Source organism: Anas platyrhynchos, chromosome 2 (assembly GCF_047663525.1).
Source record: "Anas platyrhynchos isolate ZD024472 breed Pekin duck chromosome 2, IASCAAS_PekinDuck_T2T, whole genome shotgun sequence".
NCBI classification, from domain to species: domain Eukaryota; kingdom Metazoa; phylum Chordata; class Aves; order Anseriformes; family Anatidae; genus Anas; species Anas platyrhynchos.
Window position 1 is genome coordinate 96,956,948 of NC_092588.1, and position 16,559 is coordinate 96,973,506.

General features: G+C 41.0%; 2 protein-coding genes across 6 annotated transcripts in view; one reads left to right on the forward strand and one right to left on the reverse strand.

Moving 5' to 3' along the window:
• The window catches only part of ANLN (anillin, actin binding protein), a 28,770-nt gene extending 22,738 nt beyond the window's left edge, over positions 1-6,032 (reverse strand). For both annotated transcript variants that reach the window (XM_027451435.3, XM_027451434.3), the window contains exons 1-4: positions 5,888-6,032; positions 1,658-1,811; positions 1,034-1,318; positions 299-645 (exon numbers count right to left, since the gene is read on the reverse strand). In XM_027451435.3, coding sequence (XP_027307236.1) covers positions 299-645; positions 1,034-1,318; positions 1,658-1,811; positions 5,888-5,905 — 804 coding nt within the window. In that variant the 5' untranslated portion in view covers positions 5,906-6,032. The remainder of the gene's footprint in view (positions 1-298; positions 646-1,033; positions 1,319-1,657; positions 1,812-5,887) is intronic.
• Positions 6,033-14,294: 8,262 nt separating this feature from the next.
• MATCAP2 (microtubule associated tyrosine carboxypeptidase 2) overlaps positions 14,295-16,559 on the forward strand; it is a 28,755-nt gene continuing 26,490 nt past the window's right edge. For 2 of the 4 annotated variants that reach the window (XR_003495384.3, XR_003495385.3), the window contains exon 1: positions 14,295-14,463. Coding sequence is in view for 1 of the 4 variants with exons in the window: in XM_027451432.3 (XP_027307233.1) it covers positions 14,439-14,463 (25 nt within the window). In the remaining 3 variants the exon portion in view is untranslated. The remainder of the gene's footprint in view (positions 14,464-16,559) is intronic. The other 2 variants (XM_027451432.3, XM_027451433.3) reach the window with 2 other exon arrangements.

Here is a 16,559-nt window from a genome sequence, read left to right on the forward strand (position 1 = left end):
AACCCCTTCTGATAATCAAAAGGGCAGCAATTGATTACTTTGATACCAAAATTTACAAGGCTCATACACTCAGTACACTCAGTTTCAGTCTCAAAAAAAAGCAAGTTTAAGCTGCTTCAGGTCTGCTGTTAAGAAAAGAACATGGGATTGCAATACAGGAAAAGCTGTAAGTCAGCTAAGACTGCTCATGCTAAACATTTAAGTTTGTTAGCAACATTCAGATTAAACAGGTATGAGTTAACGCTTGTCCCCCCAGTACCCAAATCAATTATTAATCAGCAATTAATCAGACACTCACCGCTATCTTTGAGCTTGCTGGTTTATTAATAGAAGCCTCAACAAGCCTTTGAGAACAGGATGCAGCTTCCTGCTTTACACTGCTTCTATTGATTCTAGCAGATGCTCCACTTGTAGTGGACAATTTGGATAAACAAGTAGTGCCAGGCTGTTCTTGTGCATTGTTTTGCTTTGCAGATGGATGACTTAGGTCATCTTCCCAGGAGCCAATTGTAGCAGCAAGGTTAGCTAAACGGCCCCTTCTCCCAATAGGAGTATTGCTCCCCAGAGCATTAGGTGTCTGCTTCGGTGGAGAAACAGGCAGGTCTTTTGACTGGAGGGGGGACAGAGAAGTGCATTCAGAGGGATCTGGAAAAGAACACACATTTTCCTAATAAATTATATTGATAAATTATTTGCATTTAATATATTATTTGCATTTCACTCTTTGTTGAGTTTATCAACAGTTAAATGCTGTTGAAAGCACTGAGACTAATCAAGTCAAAGCTCATTGCAAAGCCAACACTTTCAACCAAGTAGTTTACTAGTATTACATCACTGTTGTGATGAGCTTCACACTAGTAGCAAAATGTCTAAAATTCAGCTGTAGTCAGCTTCATTATTTTAGGCCTTTTCCAGTTCTGCCTACTAGAATTCTGTATGAAAACACCAACATTCTCACACACACAAAAAATTGTCTACTACCACACTTTATCATCTATACAAACACTGAAAGACACCAGTACTAGAAACATACCCTCACTATCCCAGCAGCGTCGCTGTTCTGCCAATTTCTGCATACGTGTTTTGACTGAAAGGGCTGCAGGAGTTTCTGACTTGGTGTTTGTTTGTCCTTTCTCAAGAGGCTGAGCCAATGAAGCTCTGTTAGATGCAGTTACGTGCGACTCTGAAGTCACCCCAGGAGAATGATGGCTTGTGGAATTTGAAGGAACAGGCTGAACATTCTCTATGCTGGAAGCCTGAGTCTCCGTATTGCTTGAGCAGAGCCTCTTAGATGGTGACGGTTTTGTATTAGGTTTCACTGTATAGGTGGGAGTATTCAAGCAAATTAGCATTCAAATAATCAAAACATTCTCAGACTGTACAAAACTGCAATGCAAACAAAGTTAAGATGAATAATCTAATAGGCCTTTCAAAATCTGGCATGATCTTTGGCATTATATGATTTTTTTAAATAGCTTACTAATTATTTAGAGCAGCAGCTTTCAGGTTAAGTAAACATTAGCCATATTCCCTCAGGTAACTGCATTCATTGCTGTTTACTTTACAATAACCACTGAAGGGTTTTCACTTGCCATCAAAACAAAATAAAATGAGACTAGCATCAAGAGACATCCTACAGAAAACTTCATAAAATTACCTTCTTCACCAGGAAAAGATGCCTGGTTACCAGTTTCTAGCAGAGGCTCTCTGACTCTCTTGGTCTGCACTGTAGGTCTTGCTCCCATGTTGGGCCGCCCAGCCATTTTCTTCTGCAAGTTCTCTCGCCTTGCCCGGGTTCGTTCAAGCAGTTTCTGAGTAAGTAAATCATGTTACTATACACTCCAGTGTTTTTACTGGTAACAGTTCAAACTAAAAATATTTCAATTTTTACTGTCATAAGCATATACCAAGATCCACAATACTAGAAATGTATAATAATTACACTAAGACAGATATGGCTCTCAGCTGCTGATAACTGATCCACTGTACTGCAATGCTACAGAAACATTTAAAGTTTGATTTCCTGATTAGCTATCCCTACCTCCTCCTGAAGAGGGAACAAAACAAACGTTTTCTATACTGTCATCGATATGGTTTTTCTGACTTCCTCCCATTCCTTGCTGCAATAAGCCCTGATCTCCACACTTCTGTGTCACCATTGCAACATATACAGCTTCTCCCATTCTCAGCAACTTAGCTAAGAGTTAGCTCACACTGCAGCAAATTCCAAGCTACCTTCTTCCTATCTGTCCGGCCAGTTCATGTTTGTAGGCTATCTGAACGGTTTAGGCCTACAAGATACCAGGCTCCAACACTTTCTTCATTGATTTGGGTCTTATTACCTAGCCACACAATTTCACAAAAACTGATGAAAGTTTGAGACACCTACTGTTAAATTAAAAACAGATGCAGCTACCCAATAGATTCCAAGTTCTAGTTATTAAATCAATGAGTGTCTCTCATTAACTTGGTTTTCAAAGAAAATCAAGCTAGAGAGACAAGCAATGGCAAAAATGGAGAAAAGAGGCTTCTATAGACCCTGAAGTAATCAGAAACATTAGATAGTAATTCCATTTTTTCACTGAACCACCATATGATAGTATTGAATTGTCAAGTCTGAATAGTTGTCTTCAACATGTTGCTGAAGATATGCTCAAGCATTTCTTGAACACTGACCTGATGGGCACTAACCTTCTCTAACAACAAAAAGGAAAAAAAAAAAAGAAAAAAGATTAAAGTGGTTCTGAATTGTCCATAAGAAAAATAACAGGTTGTTAAAATACAGGAAAAAAGTGGCTATTGTGCCATCTAAATAAAAGGTGAACTTCTTTTTGAGAAATAGTTAATGTCATAGCTGTCTCTCTAAATGTACAGGAGATTTATCACAATCCATTTTGTGCAGGAAAATTTGCAACAAGGTGTCTATTAAACTTTAAGAAGTTCTTTCATTCCCTACCTTTTGGAACTTGGCATAGTATAATCATATTCCATATGAAATAACTGTTTCTATGAATGTTCTTCTACACTAGCAGAGAGTAATTCCTTATAGCACCCAAGTTTGAAATAATATTTTTTTTTATACTGCATTTATAAATCAAGGTAACCGTTTGATCACATCTAAATAATGCTTAGTTACTACTTTGATCTAGGTTTCAAGTCACTCTGAGACAAGAAACTGTGTGGTCAAACCAATGGCCTTTAAAGGGAAGCATATAAACTGCACTTGTTTGGTGGCACATGAATTATTGTACGGACTTTGCCAGCCATTATCTACCCTGTCACATAGCAATTAAATACACATTTTGCATTTTTAACTGTCTAAGGCTGAAGTCTTACACAATGTTTCATTGTAGGGCTACAAAGGACAAACAGAACATCAATCTCAACAGTTTTCTGAGAAAGCCTTTTCCCTAGCTTCCAAAGAAAGTGGGGGGAAAATTTTTAATAAAACCAGAAACACGAAGTTCCAGGAGTGCCTTCACTACAAGTTGCATGCAGTTGTGTCCAGTTTTCTTCCTCCAACCCTCAAAAGGCTGAGCTACAAAGCATTCAAATGATACACACAAAAAAAACATAGGCTATACAGATTAACAGTGCTTCTTGCACAAATTTGAGTACATCTTCCAAAACAATGTTTCTACAGTTCTATTCAAACGCAGTTGCATTCCTTTCCTGTGGTAGTTGAGTGAATTGGAGTTTCAGTTGCTACAAGGCGGATGTCATTTCACAGGAATGCATGCCTCTCTTGTTGATCTCCAAATCTCATTGGCTTTTTCCACCTCAAGTTTTCCATGCAACTGCCATAATTCAGACTCTGCTATTACACACGATGAGTAAGCCAGTTACCAGAACTTAAGACTTACTTTTCAAGTTCATCATAAAGGCATTTACTACCAGTATATTCTCTGTGTGTTCTGATGACAGCCAACAACTCAAGAGTAGGACATACCTATTTCTTTATATATAGGAATATGAAAGCTAAAATGTCATACTTAGAGGATTCACAGCGTGCATTGCAAAAGCACCTTCTAAAAATGAGAAAACACCTTCCCACTTTAAATGCTGACAGTCTTGCCTTTGAAGAAAAAACAAAACAAAACAACATATGTATGTGTTAAGGTACATCTAAGAACTGTACTTAGCAGTCTTAGAGAAGACAGAGGCCCCCGTGTGACTACAAGAGTGCGCTGCAACTACCCTGGCTTTGCAAGCAAAATGCAGCAAAGGGAGCAAGTTTATCCGCGGCACTGAAGGAACAGCTACTCTCAGACTTCACATATGCAAACCTTTTCTCAAGCAACTGCATCATTTTTTTCTCTTTAGTCATCCAGCACGCTAGGATTTGTTCTACCAAACTAAGACCTTTGTACAAGAAAGCGAATTATACAATCAACTACCAACTGAAAGTCACAAATGATGTACTTATTGTGATTCTAAAAAACCATCTATCATCTCCTCAGCATTCCATATGAACAGTTTAGCTGACACCCAGCAGGTTATCAGATTTTGCTTTTAAGATTAATCAAAAGAAACGTTACTTTAGAAACTGTCTGGTTTGAAAGCATTGCACTGTATCTTGCAGAAAGATTTAAGCTTGAAGTGATTGAGACTAACAAATTGTTTTTTTTGTTTGTTTTTTAACTGTAAGGTCAAGTGACTGAAAACTGAATTAACAGCATGCTTATTTTGGCCAGTTAAGTGTTGAATTACACTGCTTTACATAAGCACCACTTACAATGCCTCACCAGCTCACTGCAAACAGAAGAATAGAGTTATGTGCATACAAAAATTATCCGAAAGTAGTTAAGCTAAGAAAGGCCATATTTAAAAAAAAAATCTGGACATAGATACTTTATAGTAGGTGGCAATAAAGTTTCCTTTGCAGAAAACCTTTTTGAGGAATGTTAGCAAACTTGGATTCAAATATGTTAATATTGGTCAGATTTTTAAATAACAGGAGTGTCCTCCACAGCACAGATGTTCTTGACAAGACAACATCTTAGGCATTTGGCAATACTAGCAAACATTTGAATGAAGTTTACACTAAGGAGTGGCCTCTGTGTTGGTCCTAGCTTTTCAAAGCCAGTTATCTACACAAAGGGCGTGCCAAGGTTGGAATATTTCCCAGCATGCAAAACCATTTCAAACCTGACTCAGTATTCTGGACTTGCCATTTTATTTAAGACTAGCCTCATCATGTCACTCGCTTCCTATTAAGGAAGCAGTTTGTAGATGTTTATGCTTGGCAAACCTTACAAGGAGGTGGCACAAACCTGCCTTGGCAGGACAGATCAATACCTTACCTCGAGTTTCTTTAAGTCAAATCTGTACAGTCTGCCTTTACAGGCACCTAATTTACTACAGGCATTGCAATCTGACGTGTAGATGGCTTTCAAGGGGAGGAAAGACTATTTCACCAACATAATTGACTTTTTTTTTTTTCCAATAATTCAGTTTTAAAAATCAATTTAGCTTTTGGTTAAATAGTCTGTGGCCAATCGTTTTCCCTACGACATTTATTTGAGTTGTTAGAAGTCTGCTCCCTGGCTTCCCATCTGCCTGACATACGACCAGAGCAGAGCGCAGCATCCTCACCAAACCCCCAGCCCTCACACAGACTCAGGGCATCCAACCCCAGCCACCCCATAACACAAGCACACACCCCAAACGCACCATATTATTATGATAACTATGATTTTTTTTTTGTCATTTTTTAAAAAAAGAGGAAGGGCGCCTGCAAACTGAAGTTCCCCATCTCGAGAGGCAACGGAGCCAGAGAGGACGGCTTTCTAACGAGCCGCCGGCTGCTTTGGGAAGGCCAGAAGAAAGGCGGCCGCCCAAGGGCCCGGCGGTGCCGGCAGCCACCCCCCGCCGCCCCCGAGCGCACCTCGGTGAAGGGGTCCATCGTCGACAACTCAGCCTGCCTCAACCCGCCCCAACCGCTCCGCCGTTTGAATTTCAGCGCCCGCTCCGCCTGCGCATGCGCCCGCCCGCTCCTCCCCGAGCGGGTGGGGAGTGGAGGGAGCGCTGCCCAAACAGCACGCTGCCCGCCCCCCTCCCGCCCCTCCCCTGCGTGAGGCGGCTTGGTCCGGTCGCCATGTTGGCCCCCCCCCACCCTCCCCGGTAGCTTGCCTAGCGCCTCCCCCTGTCTCAGCCCAGAATAAAGAAAACCCGACTTTCTGTGAAATAAAAAACAGTGGTTTGCCCCCTTTCCCCGGGTGGTGCCCGATGAGCCCCCACAGCTTGCTGGCGGTGCTCAGTAGCAGTGCCCTGGTGCCTTTCTGCCCCGAGGTTTTTGTTTTTACAGGAGGTGTTGGCAAAAAAAACGTGGCACTCCCTTTTTTTAACCGGGGAGACTTACAGCCCAGTGCAGTTGGAAAGGCTGTAGCTTCTTCTCACAGCTCTGACATTTGTCCTTGTGTTGCAGCCCGTCACCAAACCCAACCCAGTGGCTCCTCGTTCTGCTGACCTCTTTATTTCCTCATACCTTTCCTGAAAACACCAGTGTTTGGGGACTGAATTGGCAGAGGCTCATCTGGTGCTCAGATCCAGCCGTTGGCACCATCTCGCTCATCCCTGTTGTGAGTTACATGCCATCTCAACTACAGCTTGGTTCTTGTCACCAGTATTCACCCCAGTAGGCTGCTCCATGCCTGACTGCGTGCATGACTAAAACCTGACAAATTTCTAGCTTATTCATTACATATTTGCACTCCTTTATGCCTTTTTGCTCATCATTGTTCATGACCTTGCATGAATACCCTTCTTCCTTAGCGTCGTGCATCTGGCCTCTTGGATTACATATAGGCAGCAGGCATTTCCTCTTCCAACCTTTGTTTTGCTGGATAAACCACACTCTTTTAATCGTTGCTCATTATACAATCTCTCCAATGCCTTGCTTGCAAGCAACATGGAATCAAAATGCAGCAGAATCTAGAATTACAACATTGAATAACCTCTGAAGGGATCTTCAAGATTGGACATCCTGGCCAGCAAAAGTCCTTGCATTGCTCTCAGCTGTGTGAGGGTTGGAGCAGTCCGAGGTCCGGGCTCAGGACTTGCTCATGTGCCAGGCTGCCAGGGAATTAAACGGAGAGCCATCATAAGACTCATTTGTAATCTCTGATCCAGCCTTTAAGGTGATAAGAAGGGAGAGGCATCATTTCAAGATGGGATTAGTTGAAACTATCACTGGGAAACAATAGAAAAATTCCTCTAATTGATCAGTGAAAAATCAGTGCAGGCAAATACCAGAAGAGAAAGTAACCAATATGGAGTTCAAAGCCCTGGACTGAAAATAAAGAGAGGGAATTACCATTAAGTCTTTTCTCTCTCCTACCATCCCAAAAGACGAAAAGTCATGCACAATTTGAGGTCCTGTTCCCCCCCCCTTTTTTTTATTACAAAACAGAATTGCTGCAATTTAAATACTTTTTTTTTTTTTTTTTTTTTTGCTTTACGTGTGGATCTGTGAGATTTATATAGAGCAGTTCCCACTGCCATTGATGCATGTCCAAAGGTGTTTTTATCCACTTCTGTCATTTTTCAAATGTCAGCACACAGTGCACGATGCTCTGCCTAAGGGCCTTATCCAGCCAGCCAAAATAGCGTGAGCTGTACACTGTCAGTGTACATAACAATCTCATCTGCTATGTAATACTATAAAGAAGGAAATAAACATTTTACTCTGTAAAAGAAATTTCCCATAAAAATTATTTCTATGAAGTTTACTCTGAAAAATAAAATCAAGATTCTTAGGAGTACATAACTGCTTACAAGGTTAATGCAACATGCATGTGACAAATTTCCTTTCCTTTTGGTCTCTACAGAGCCAATAATTACTTCATCACTTTGATCCAGACCCAGGGGGGCTCTGCTAGAATCAAATAAGGATAGTTACTTTCTCTCTTTATCAGAGGGTTATGTCTGTCTTCCAGAAGAGCAACAGACAGTAAATATAATATCGTTTTGCTGCTCGAGAGAGCCAAGGAAGGACACCAGTCTTTCTTGGGACTGGTGCCACAGAGTGGCTATGAGGTCCACTGTCTGCAGAACAGTGGGGGGCAAGGCCTGTAGCAAGGAAATTTCTAATCGGGGTTATTTTCTTCCTAAGAATTAAATAGAAGTAGCAAGTTATGGAAAAAATCAAGGGAGGTTTTGCAATCTGAAGGCATAAAGAAAGAGGGAGAGAAAGAAAGGAATGCCATGTTGAAACCAGCAGGACAATGGGCCAGCTCTGCCTACTAAACAGCTTTGTATTTTACACAAGCCTTTTGCATTCAAAAACTATGAATCATGCCCTTCACTGTCTCCTCACCCCATGTGATATGGTTTAAGATTTCATCTTGCCAGGGGTAGCTAATGAAGAGTAATTTCTTCTGTAACGATAAATAACATACTGCAAAGCACTTGCAGAGCAGTTTTTGCTGACTTGCAGTTTTCATGGGAATTGAGAATGTGGGCACCGAACAACAGTTATTTGTCATTTAACGTGGCAAGAAAAACATTTTTGCTTTCCCAATTTCTCCCTTCAAATTTTTTAACACATAGTGACTGTTTTCAGGAGTCTCTCATCTTTCAGAGGGCTATACAAGTTTGTATTAGCCCTTTTCAGAGTACTTTTTAACTAACAAGGAGAGTGCTAGCCAAAGATTTTGTAGGTCTGGCTTCCTTACAGTACCAATACAATCACAAATGTAAAATATTGAAGACAAAAAACATTGATCCCAGTGTATAGTTCTGTATAGCTCTGTTCTATAACCCTCAGAGAATATTTCCTCAAACTTTATTTCTGCTGAGAAATGGAGTTCATGGTTCTGAGAGCAATATCCCACTTTTTTTTTTTCTTTTTTTTTTTTCTTTTTTTTTTTTTTTTTCACGGAGAAATCTCAGTAATCATGTCATTCAAAGAAAAATACTACTTCCAACCTGTAAAAATCATTTCCTTTCCACAGATAAATAATTCAAACTGAAAGTTGATGTTCACATATCTTGCCCTTGCAAACAAATTTCATTCTACTGCATGGCAGTGCAGTACATTATAATACAGTGTGTAGTACTATTCCTTGTAGTTTAGATTTACACACAAAAAGCATTTTAATAGAAAATTCACTCTTCAAACAGTAGTATAGGCATGTCACTGAGAGTTTACAGACTGGTGGTACCATCAACTAAAACTGTTTGCGTCTTCCTTTGAGGTATTTGTACACATTGACAAGATACCCCTTGAGCCTTCTCTTTTCCAGGCGGAGCAGTCACAGCTCTCTAAGGAGAAGTGCTTCTCATTAAATATCTTAGTGTGCTGGTGTATTTGACCTGGGAAAAGGTAGTTTCACCGCCAAACAGCAAATAGATGGGTTGGCCCATAGTGTGGCAAAACACAGTGGTTTATTAAATGATCAGAATAATTTATGGTGGCCAGCACTTACGATCTGTTCTCTGCCAAGCCAAAAGTTATTATACTGCTTTTGTCGGCTCATATGATAATCACACGTGCAAGTTAGTCTGGTATTATCCAGTAAAGGAATACAGTTACATGTATGTCAGGAACAATGCACATTTGGTGAGTAAGTGCAGCTGCAGGCATGATGTGGATTTAAATTAGGGTTCTCAGAGCATATATCTGTCTTTCAGGAGCCCTAGGAGGAGATTCATAATCAACTCAACCAGACTAGGAGAACGGAAGACCACATAACCATTACAGCATAACTCTCATCTGGGACTGTGCTTTATCATACCAAAAGGGCTCATTCATTGACCTGCCTTGGTAAGCATAGCTGGGGGGAAAACCCTTAAACTGCACATTTGCTGAGGGAATATATGTTAACTTTTCAAAACATACAGAATGATTTTCAAACAGCATGTATTTTATTTATTCCCTCACTTGTCCTTTGCAAAATATGGCAGGGAAGGGGTACTCAAGAAAATACCAGCTTACAGAAGATACCATTTATATTAGTGGTTGGAGAAGCAAACTGTTATTTATATTCCACAATAAATTACCATTTCATGACATAGATGGATTAGCATTACTGTTGTTAGAGATCAAATGCACCATCTTACGCTAGCAGCAACTGAGGGAAAATTGCAGTTACTGAAGCTGGAGGGACAAATGAAAATATTATGGCGAGTAAAAAAAAAAAGAGAGAGAAGAATGGCAGATAGTGAGGTGAGATAAACAATAGAAGGACAAGGCAGAAAAGAAAATAAATGAAAATTAAAAAATAGTGAAACAAGTAATGAGACAAATCTCATATTGCAATAACAACAGAAGATACTTGTCAAGTGGTCTCAATTTCAGAAAACAAACAAACAAAAAAAAAAAACGCAAAACCTCTGGTTAGTTGAAATCTGCATTTTTACAAGTCTGTGGGAGTTAAGGAACATCTGTCTTGTACTCTGAAGAAATTCATTATATTCACAATTTTCTTAGTATAATACTATATTTGTATCAATAAATCACTGAAAGTTTCTCAGGACCTTTTGTTTAGGTCTCCTGATCTCAACTTACACAGAAGATGGAGAATTACAAATACTTCCTTCTTTCGTGTCTCTATTATAAAATACCTTCTCTTCTTTCTCCATCCATGCAGTACAACTTTACAATTTGCTGACATAAAAATTCTGAAACAGAGCAAAGGGCCTGAGAGTACTTAAGTGCCATTATGTTAATTTAGACCATTCCGTTAATTTACAGTACCCAAGGATTTGCTTGCAACTCTGTAGCATAATGCAAAGAGAATAATTGCATTATCACATCAGCAATCTCACCAACCAAAACAGTATCATATTTTATAATCCTGAAAGAATTTTCTGAAAGATAGAAAAAAAAGGGGGGGGGGGGAGGGGAGGGCGGGATTCTTCTAGATTATTTTTTTTTTTCACACACACAAAAAAAGTGTTTCATCAGCTCTAATCACTTTTTTGAAGACTCAAAAATAAGTTCAGCAGATGATACTTTTTTGATCTCTCTATTCTTGCCATCTTATCCTTGTAGTTTAAATAAGTAAGTTATAAGACACGCAGAAAATATACCATGAGTAATGGTGTATTTGGCATCAGAAAGCCCTAGGACAGTACCTACAAAATTACCTTGGTGTTATTAAAACAAAAGTAGGTGCTCCAAGTGTGGTGCATGGCCCAAATGCTTTGCTAAACAAAGAAACACCTAAGGGTATGAAATGGGTCTTACATGACTTCATGCCTTTTTGCTCTTTGCTCTTCGTGTCATACTTTTGAAAATAAATCCATGCAGACATGAAATCTGTGCAGTAGTAGCATGTCTACACTAGAGGGTGTTACTTGTACAGGATTTTAGGATGAATTTTGCTTTGGAAATATGTTTTTCTCTGTTTGGGGAGAGGAAGAAAAGCATACCTGAAATAAATAGCAGCTGAAGCTACAGAGAGAAATTCTACTGAAATCTGAACAAACACAACTAAAATATAATGGTGATGATATTTATTTTCCCCACAGCTACCCATGAGGGACACTGGTAATAGAGTCATCTCTGCTACAATAGAAACTACATATACAGTTACATAGAGACTCTGTTAGAGCTCAGTAAATATACTTATATATGAATATATATAATATATATAAATATAATATATATAAATATAACATATATAAATAAGAGATCAAGCAGACAGTGTGGAAGAGGAGATATGGAAATGAACGGCAATGGGCAGAACATTGTGCTTTCCTCACGTTGGTTAAGAAATAAGCAAAGTCCCCACCTGACCAGCCAAAATTTTCTAGGCAAACATTCATTTGTCAACTGAAATTATCTTAGCGCTGCAGAAGAGTTGGCAGCCAAAAAGTCCCAAGGATGAACATTTTGAAAACGCTCACAATTTGGGCCAGATTTTTTGCCAGCCCCTGTGCTGCCTCCCTGGTGTTAGTGTGGCCTCAGTGAGGTACCTCTGACTCCCAGGGGCACCGTCCTGCCCTCCTCAGAAGGACTCTGGCAGTGACAAGGCACCGCTGTGAAAATGTATGGATGGGTTGAGGAGGATAAGTCTGGGGAGGTGTCTTGGTCCACCAGCTGTGTTGTAAGCCATGCATGCCTGGCTGTGACTGATACATTTATATAACCCATGTCTCTGCCATAGGAAAGAAAGTAGCCCCTTCCTTCCTAGTAGTCTTTTGTGGGTGTACAAAGCTGAGCACATTTTTCCAGGAAATGACTTCTGGAAATCCACTTTCTTCATCGACTGAGCTAATTTCCTTATAAAGGCTTATATGCAACACATACTTCTGATTTTTTTTCCCCCGTACTGATAAAGGACAATGACTGGTTACATTTCGAGGTTCACATCATGTGAATATTAACCTGCTTTCATTTCCGTGAATGTTACTGAAAGTTTTGCCTGCATTTTGTTATTCATTGTCAGGCTGGGCTTATGGTATCGAGCCTCTTTGGCATAAAGCAGGAAAAATTTGGTGGATAAATCAATCCAAATACTGGAGCTGTAACAAGCTGTACTCTGCAAGGCCTCTTTAAATAGCAGTCCCATTGAATAGTAATGTTTGTATGCCTAACGCTCTACAAGCATGTGCTGCCTTCAGTGTGTACTAGAGGTGTGGGATGCAGCTGCAATCAGACAGCAATGTCAGACATTTCAGAAGGAGTTTCTAGAAAGGGTGTGACTGGGAGGGTGGTCAGCTAGAGTCACTTGTTCAAAGAAATTACTTGGTCAGAAGATATGCAGCCAGCTAAGTCATTAAGTCGCGGAGGGGAGGCTAACCTTGCCACTCCAATGGCTCTGAAGCTGTGCCAAATTATGCAAAGTTATTTAAATACTCTCACTCTCAGCTTGCCTACTTCCTCAGTCAGCACAGAGAAGTGGAAGGAAGATGGAGTGAACATGAGAGAGGAAGAAAGTAAAGCAGACATTAAAATACGTTTGTGTATATTCATACGTATATATATTTAAAACCCCAATGCACATATAAACATACATATTTATATATACGTGTGTGTTTGGATTTTGCAGCGTTAGCTTTTGGCAAGTTTAGAGATGAATAAAATCACTGCTCTTCTGGGCTCTACATGCTGCAGAGATTACTGATGCTAATGTTCTTTCAAAGATACTCTTCTATGTACTAGACATCACAGTATTGATGGCCAGGTAAATAGGAAATAATTATCTCTGAAAATAATGGCATGCTGACGTTGAGCTTAAAATACAAGATGAACATGCCCTCTTTAATTTTGTCTCTAACAACAGGCAAGTGATATCCAGATACAGATTTTAGTCATGTTGTGTAACTGTATTGCATTAGATGCACTCCACAGTGTGGCTCTTGTCAAAACCTTGCTGTTCGTCCCCATGTCATCTCAACTTGTTGCAGTGCCATCTGTGCCAACCGTGCTGCCAGCTTCCATCCCTACAGACTTTCAAACTCAGATGCCTTTGAGGTCAGAACTGTTACAAGTACATTAAACACATGTATGTATATATATCATTCTTGTCATATATATTGAGATACCTAGCAATTTTATTTATTTATTTATTTTTGACTGAGCTTTCTATGTGATGTTTTTAATCACCAAGCATAACGAAGCTTGCTCTGAGTCAAAGCAGCATACAGGGGCATCTGGCCTTTTAACATTTCTCCTCTGTGCCTTCGGGTCCCAGATACAACAGAGCTAGCAAAGAGGGTTTTTTTAGGTTAAACTTGGACACATGAACAGAGCATGTATCTCCAACTGTTCCTCAAAGAATTCAAGTTACAAAGGGCATCCAGCTTGACAGCTAGGTATAGCTGTGCTTCAGTACTAGCCTTTGCATTAGGCTCTGAGAAAAAAGACACCGCAGTCTTGTCATAGCTGGTCTTTAAGAGTCTCTCCCTTTGTGAGGCAGTACTAGATCAAATGAAAATACATGCTTTAAAGTTTGTTTGTTTGTTCTTCTTACTACCCTGTACTGTAAGTATCAGACCAGAACTCTGTGGAGATAGTCCAGCCACACAGCTTTGGGGTTGCGTCTGTGAGAGTTGCTCTAAGGAGGATTCATGAAGTTCAATACAACTTGTTCAGGTCAGGCTGATAATTATCAGTTATTATCAATTAGCAGCAACGAGGATCATTGCTAATTGTCAGCGTAGCACACGGCGAGGGCGCAGTTCAGGGCAAGGTGTGCCCGCACACTGATAGGAGAAATCAGGGGTGTTGCGGCCTGATGAGGCAGCCCCCCCGCACTACAACTCCCAGCGTGCACCTCGCCCCTCCAGTGCCGGCCTCCGCAGGGTTGGGACGGCGCGCGGCATGCTGGGACTTGTAGTCGGCAGCGGAGGGCGGACGCTCGGCGGGGGCGGCTCCTGCGGGGCGGTGGCCAGGCCGCGACAGGGACGGGGACAGGGACGGGGACGGGGTAGGGACGGGGCCCGGGTGGAGCCCCCGGGGGCTGCCCGGCTCCTCCCGGCCCGGCACCATGCTGGAGTCCATCCGTGTGACCGGTGAGTATCGCCCCGGGGGGCCGTGGGGTGGGATCCTGAAATCAGCCCTCGGGGCTGCAGCTCAGGTTTATCCTGCTCAGAGTCAGCCCTCGGGATGGATGCGCTGCTGCAGGAGGAGAGCAAAGAGGTGGATATTTTTTTGGGAAAAAAAAAAAGGTCTTAGGTGGCACTTCAACATTCCCAGCATGGCACGGGCTCTGTTTACTGAATGTCTTGGTGCGAAAGCGTTAGACAGCTCAGCGCCAGTCTTTTTTTGCAGGAGCTGGCCCTATAGCAAAATAATTTCCAGTTGCTATAGGCAGAGCTTCCAGTGCTGTCAAGTACAAGTTGCCTGACTCTCCCTCTTCAAACTGATGAGTGCTTGTAACCCTTAAAGGCATTTAATAATAGTAAGAACAGATGCTACCACAAAACTTTGGTCAGATTCTGCTACTCCACAAATAAGCCTGCAGCATTTGAAAGACAGTGGGACATTAGAGATTCATGCATAGCCCTCTCCATAGCCTGTTTGTTGCAGAACATGCTTTCTATAACCTTTCTGCACCCCCAAACCATGCCGTCTAGAGCTAATGAACTAAGTGTAGGTTTGTAATCTATTCACCTGGATACTGAAGATAAATGTAACATAATTTAACATTTGCAAAATATATCAAAGGAGAAATCTTACTTGTCATATTCTTATATTTTCTTCTCATCTTTCAGTTTCAGACTTTGCTATTTTCTTATTATTTGTAGGCAGATCAAAAATTATTTGCATTTGAAAATCCAAGTTGAGCTATTGGAAGTGTTTTCTCATTTGGGGCAAAATTAAATTCAAACACGTTCTAAAATGGTAACACTGAACTGAAAAACTAAAGCAGTGTCTCAGGTGATTACATTCCAAGGATAAGCACGCATCTCCAAGAACATCTCTGCTACACGCTGTAAAAAGCACACTTGCAGTTTGGAAGGGATTTGTCCATTATGCAGGTATAACCTGAGTGACAGGTGCTAAAAAAACACGAGCTCTCTATGTTTTTAGAGCATGGCTAGCTGGGCAGATGGAGATCTGTGCCCACAAATATGTCATTATTCACCTCATGCCACCTATTTTTGAATCCATTTGGATAGTAACAAGCCAGTAGTCTAGGTGAGGAAGATTTTTTTCTAAAATGCTATCCAAAATCTAGAAAAAAATCTTACATGGGGTTCTTATTACACATATTATCAACATAATAAAGTATTAGTTCAACACATGAAATGGAAACCAATGATATAACCTAGTTTCTGAATTTGTCATAAAATTTAACATATTTTTCTAACAGCCTCTGACAAGATTAGGCAGTGTGTGATGCTACAAGATCCAAAGCTCACGATGGGATAAAAGGTGTGCAACATAGACATGCAAAGTATTTCATTAGCACGGAATTAAGAGGAGATCTGTGGATCCCACACACCCTGTGTTAGCAGATTTGGTGTATGTCCCTTCTCCAGTAGTATTTTGTGTGGTTCTGTGACACATCAGACATTGGCATCTGTGGTATGTGGCAAGCCCAGCATCGCCAGCTCCAGTAGGTACCTTGAAAATGACAGGGTTGGGGCTAGAGCAGGAGGTGGTCCTGCTCGTGTGCAGGGCCCCATACCCAGACAGGAGGGATTTAGCTCTGCCCAGTGCTCTGCCCTGCTAACCCACCTCATGGGGTGGCTGAAGCCAAATGCAGCTGCTCATAACAGGGTCAGAATCATACCCTGGTCTAGGACAGACCAACTTTCCACTGAAAGGGCTTTCCATCTTTTGGTCCCCTACTGATGCTAAAGTGGGGACAGGCAGCTCTTCTGCCCCTTTCCTCCTTCTACATTATTGCCTTCCACTCCCAAACCTGGCTGGTTGTTTGGTTCAGTAAAAATTTAGATCCTGGTGAATTATTACTGTGTTGTTACAGAGAGGAACAAGATAAAAATAAATGGAAGTAAGCATGCTGGGAAAGTCTTAGGAGAGACTATGTCAGTTTTGGTTTCTAATAGTTGAAGGACTTGGGGCTTTGTGACTTTTGAGCATTTGGAAATGAGATCAGTGGAGAGAATCTGTGTGCATAAGTCATTGGTGTGTGCTTTTT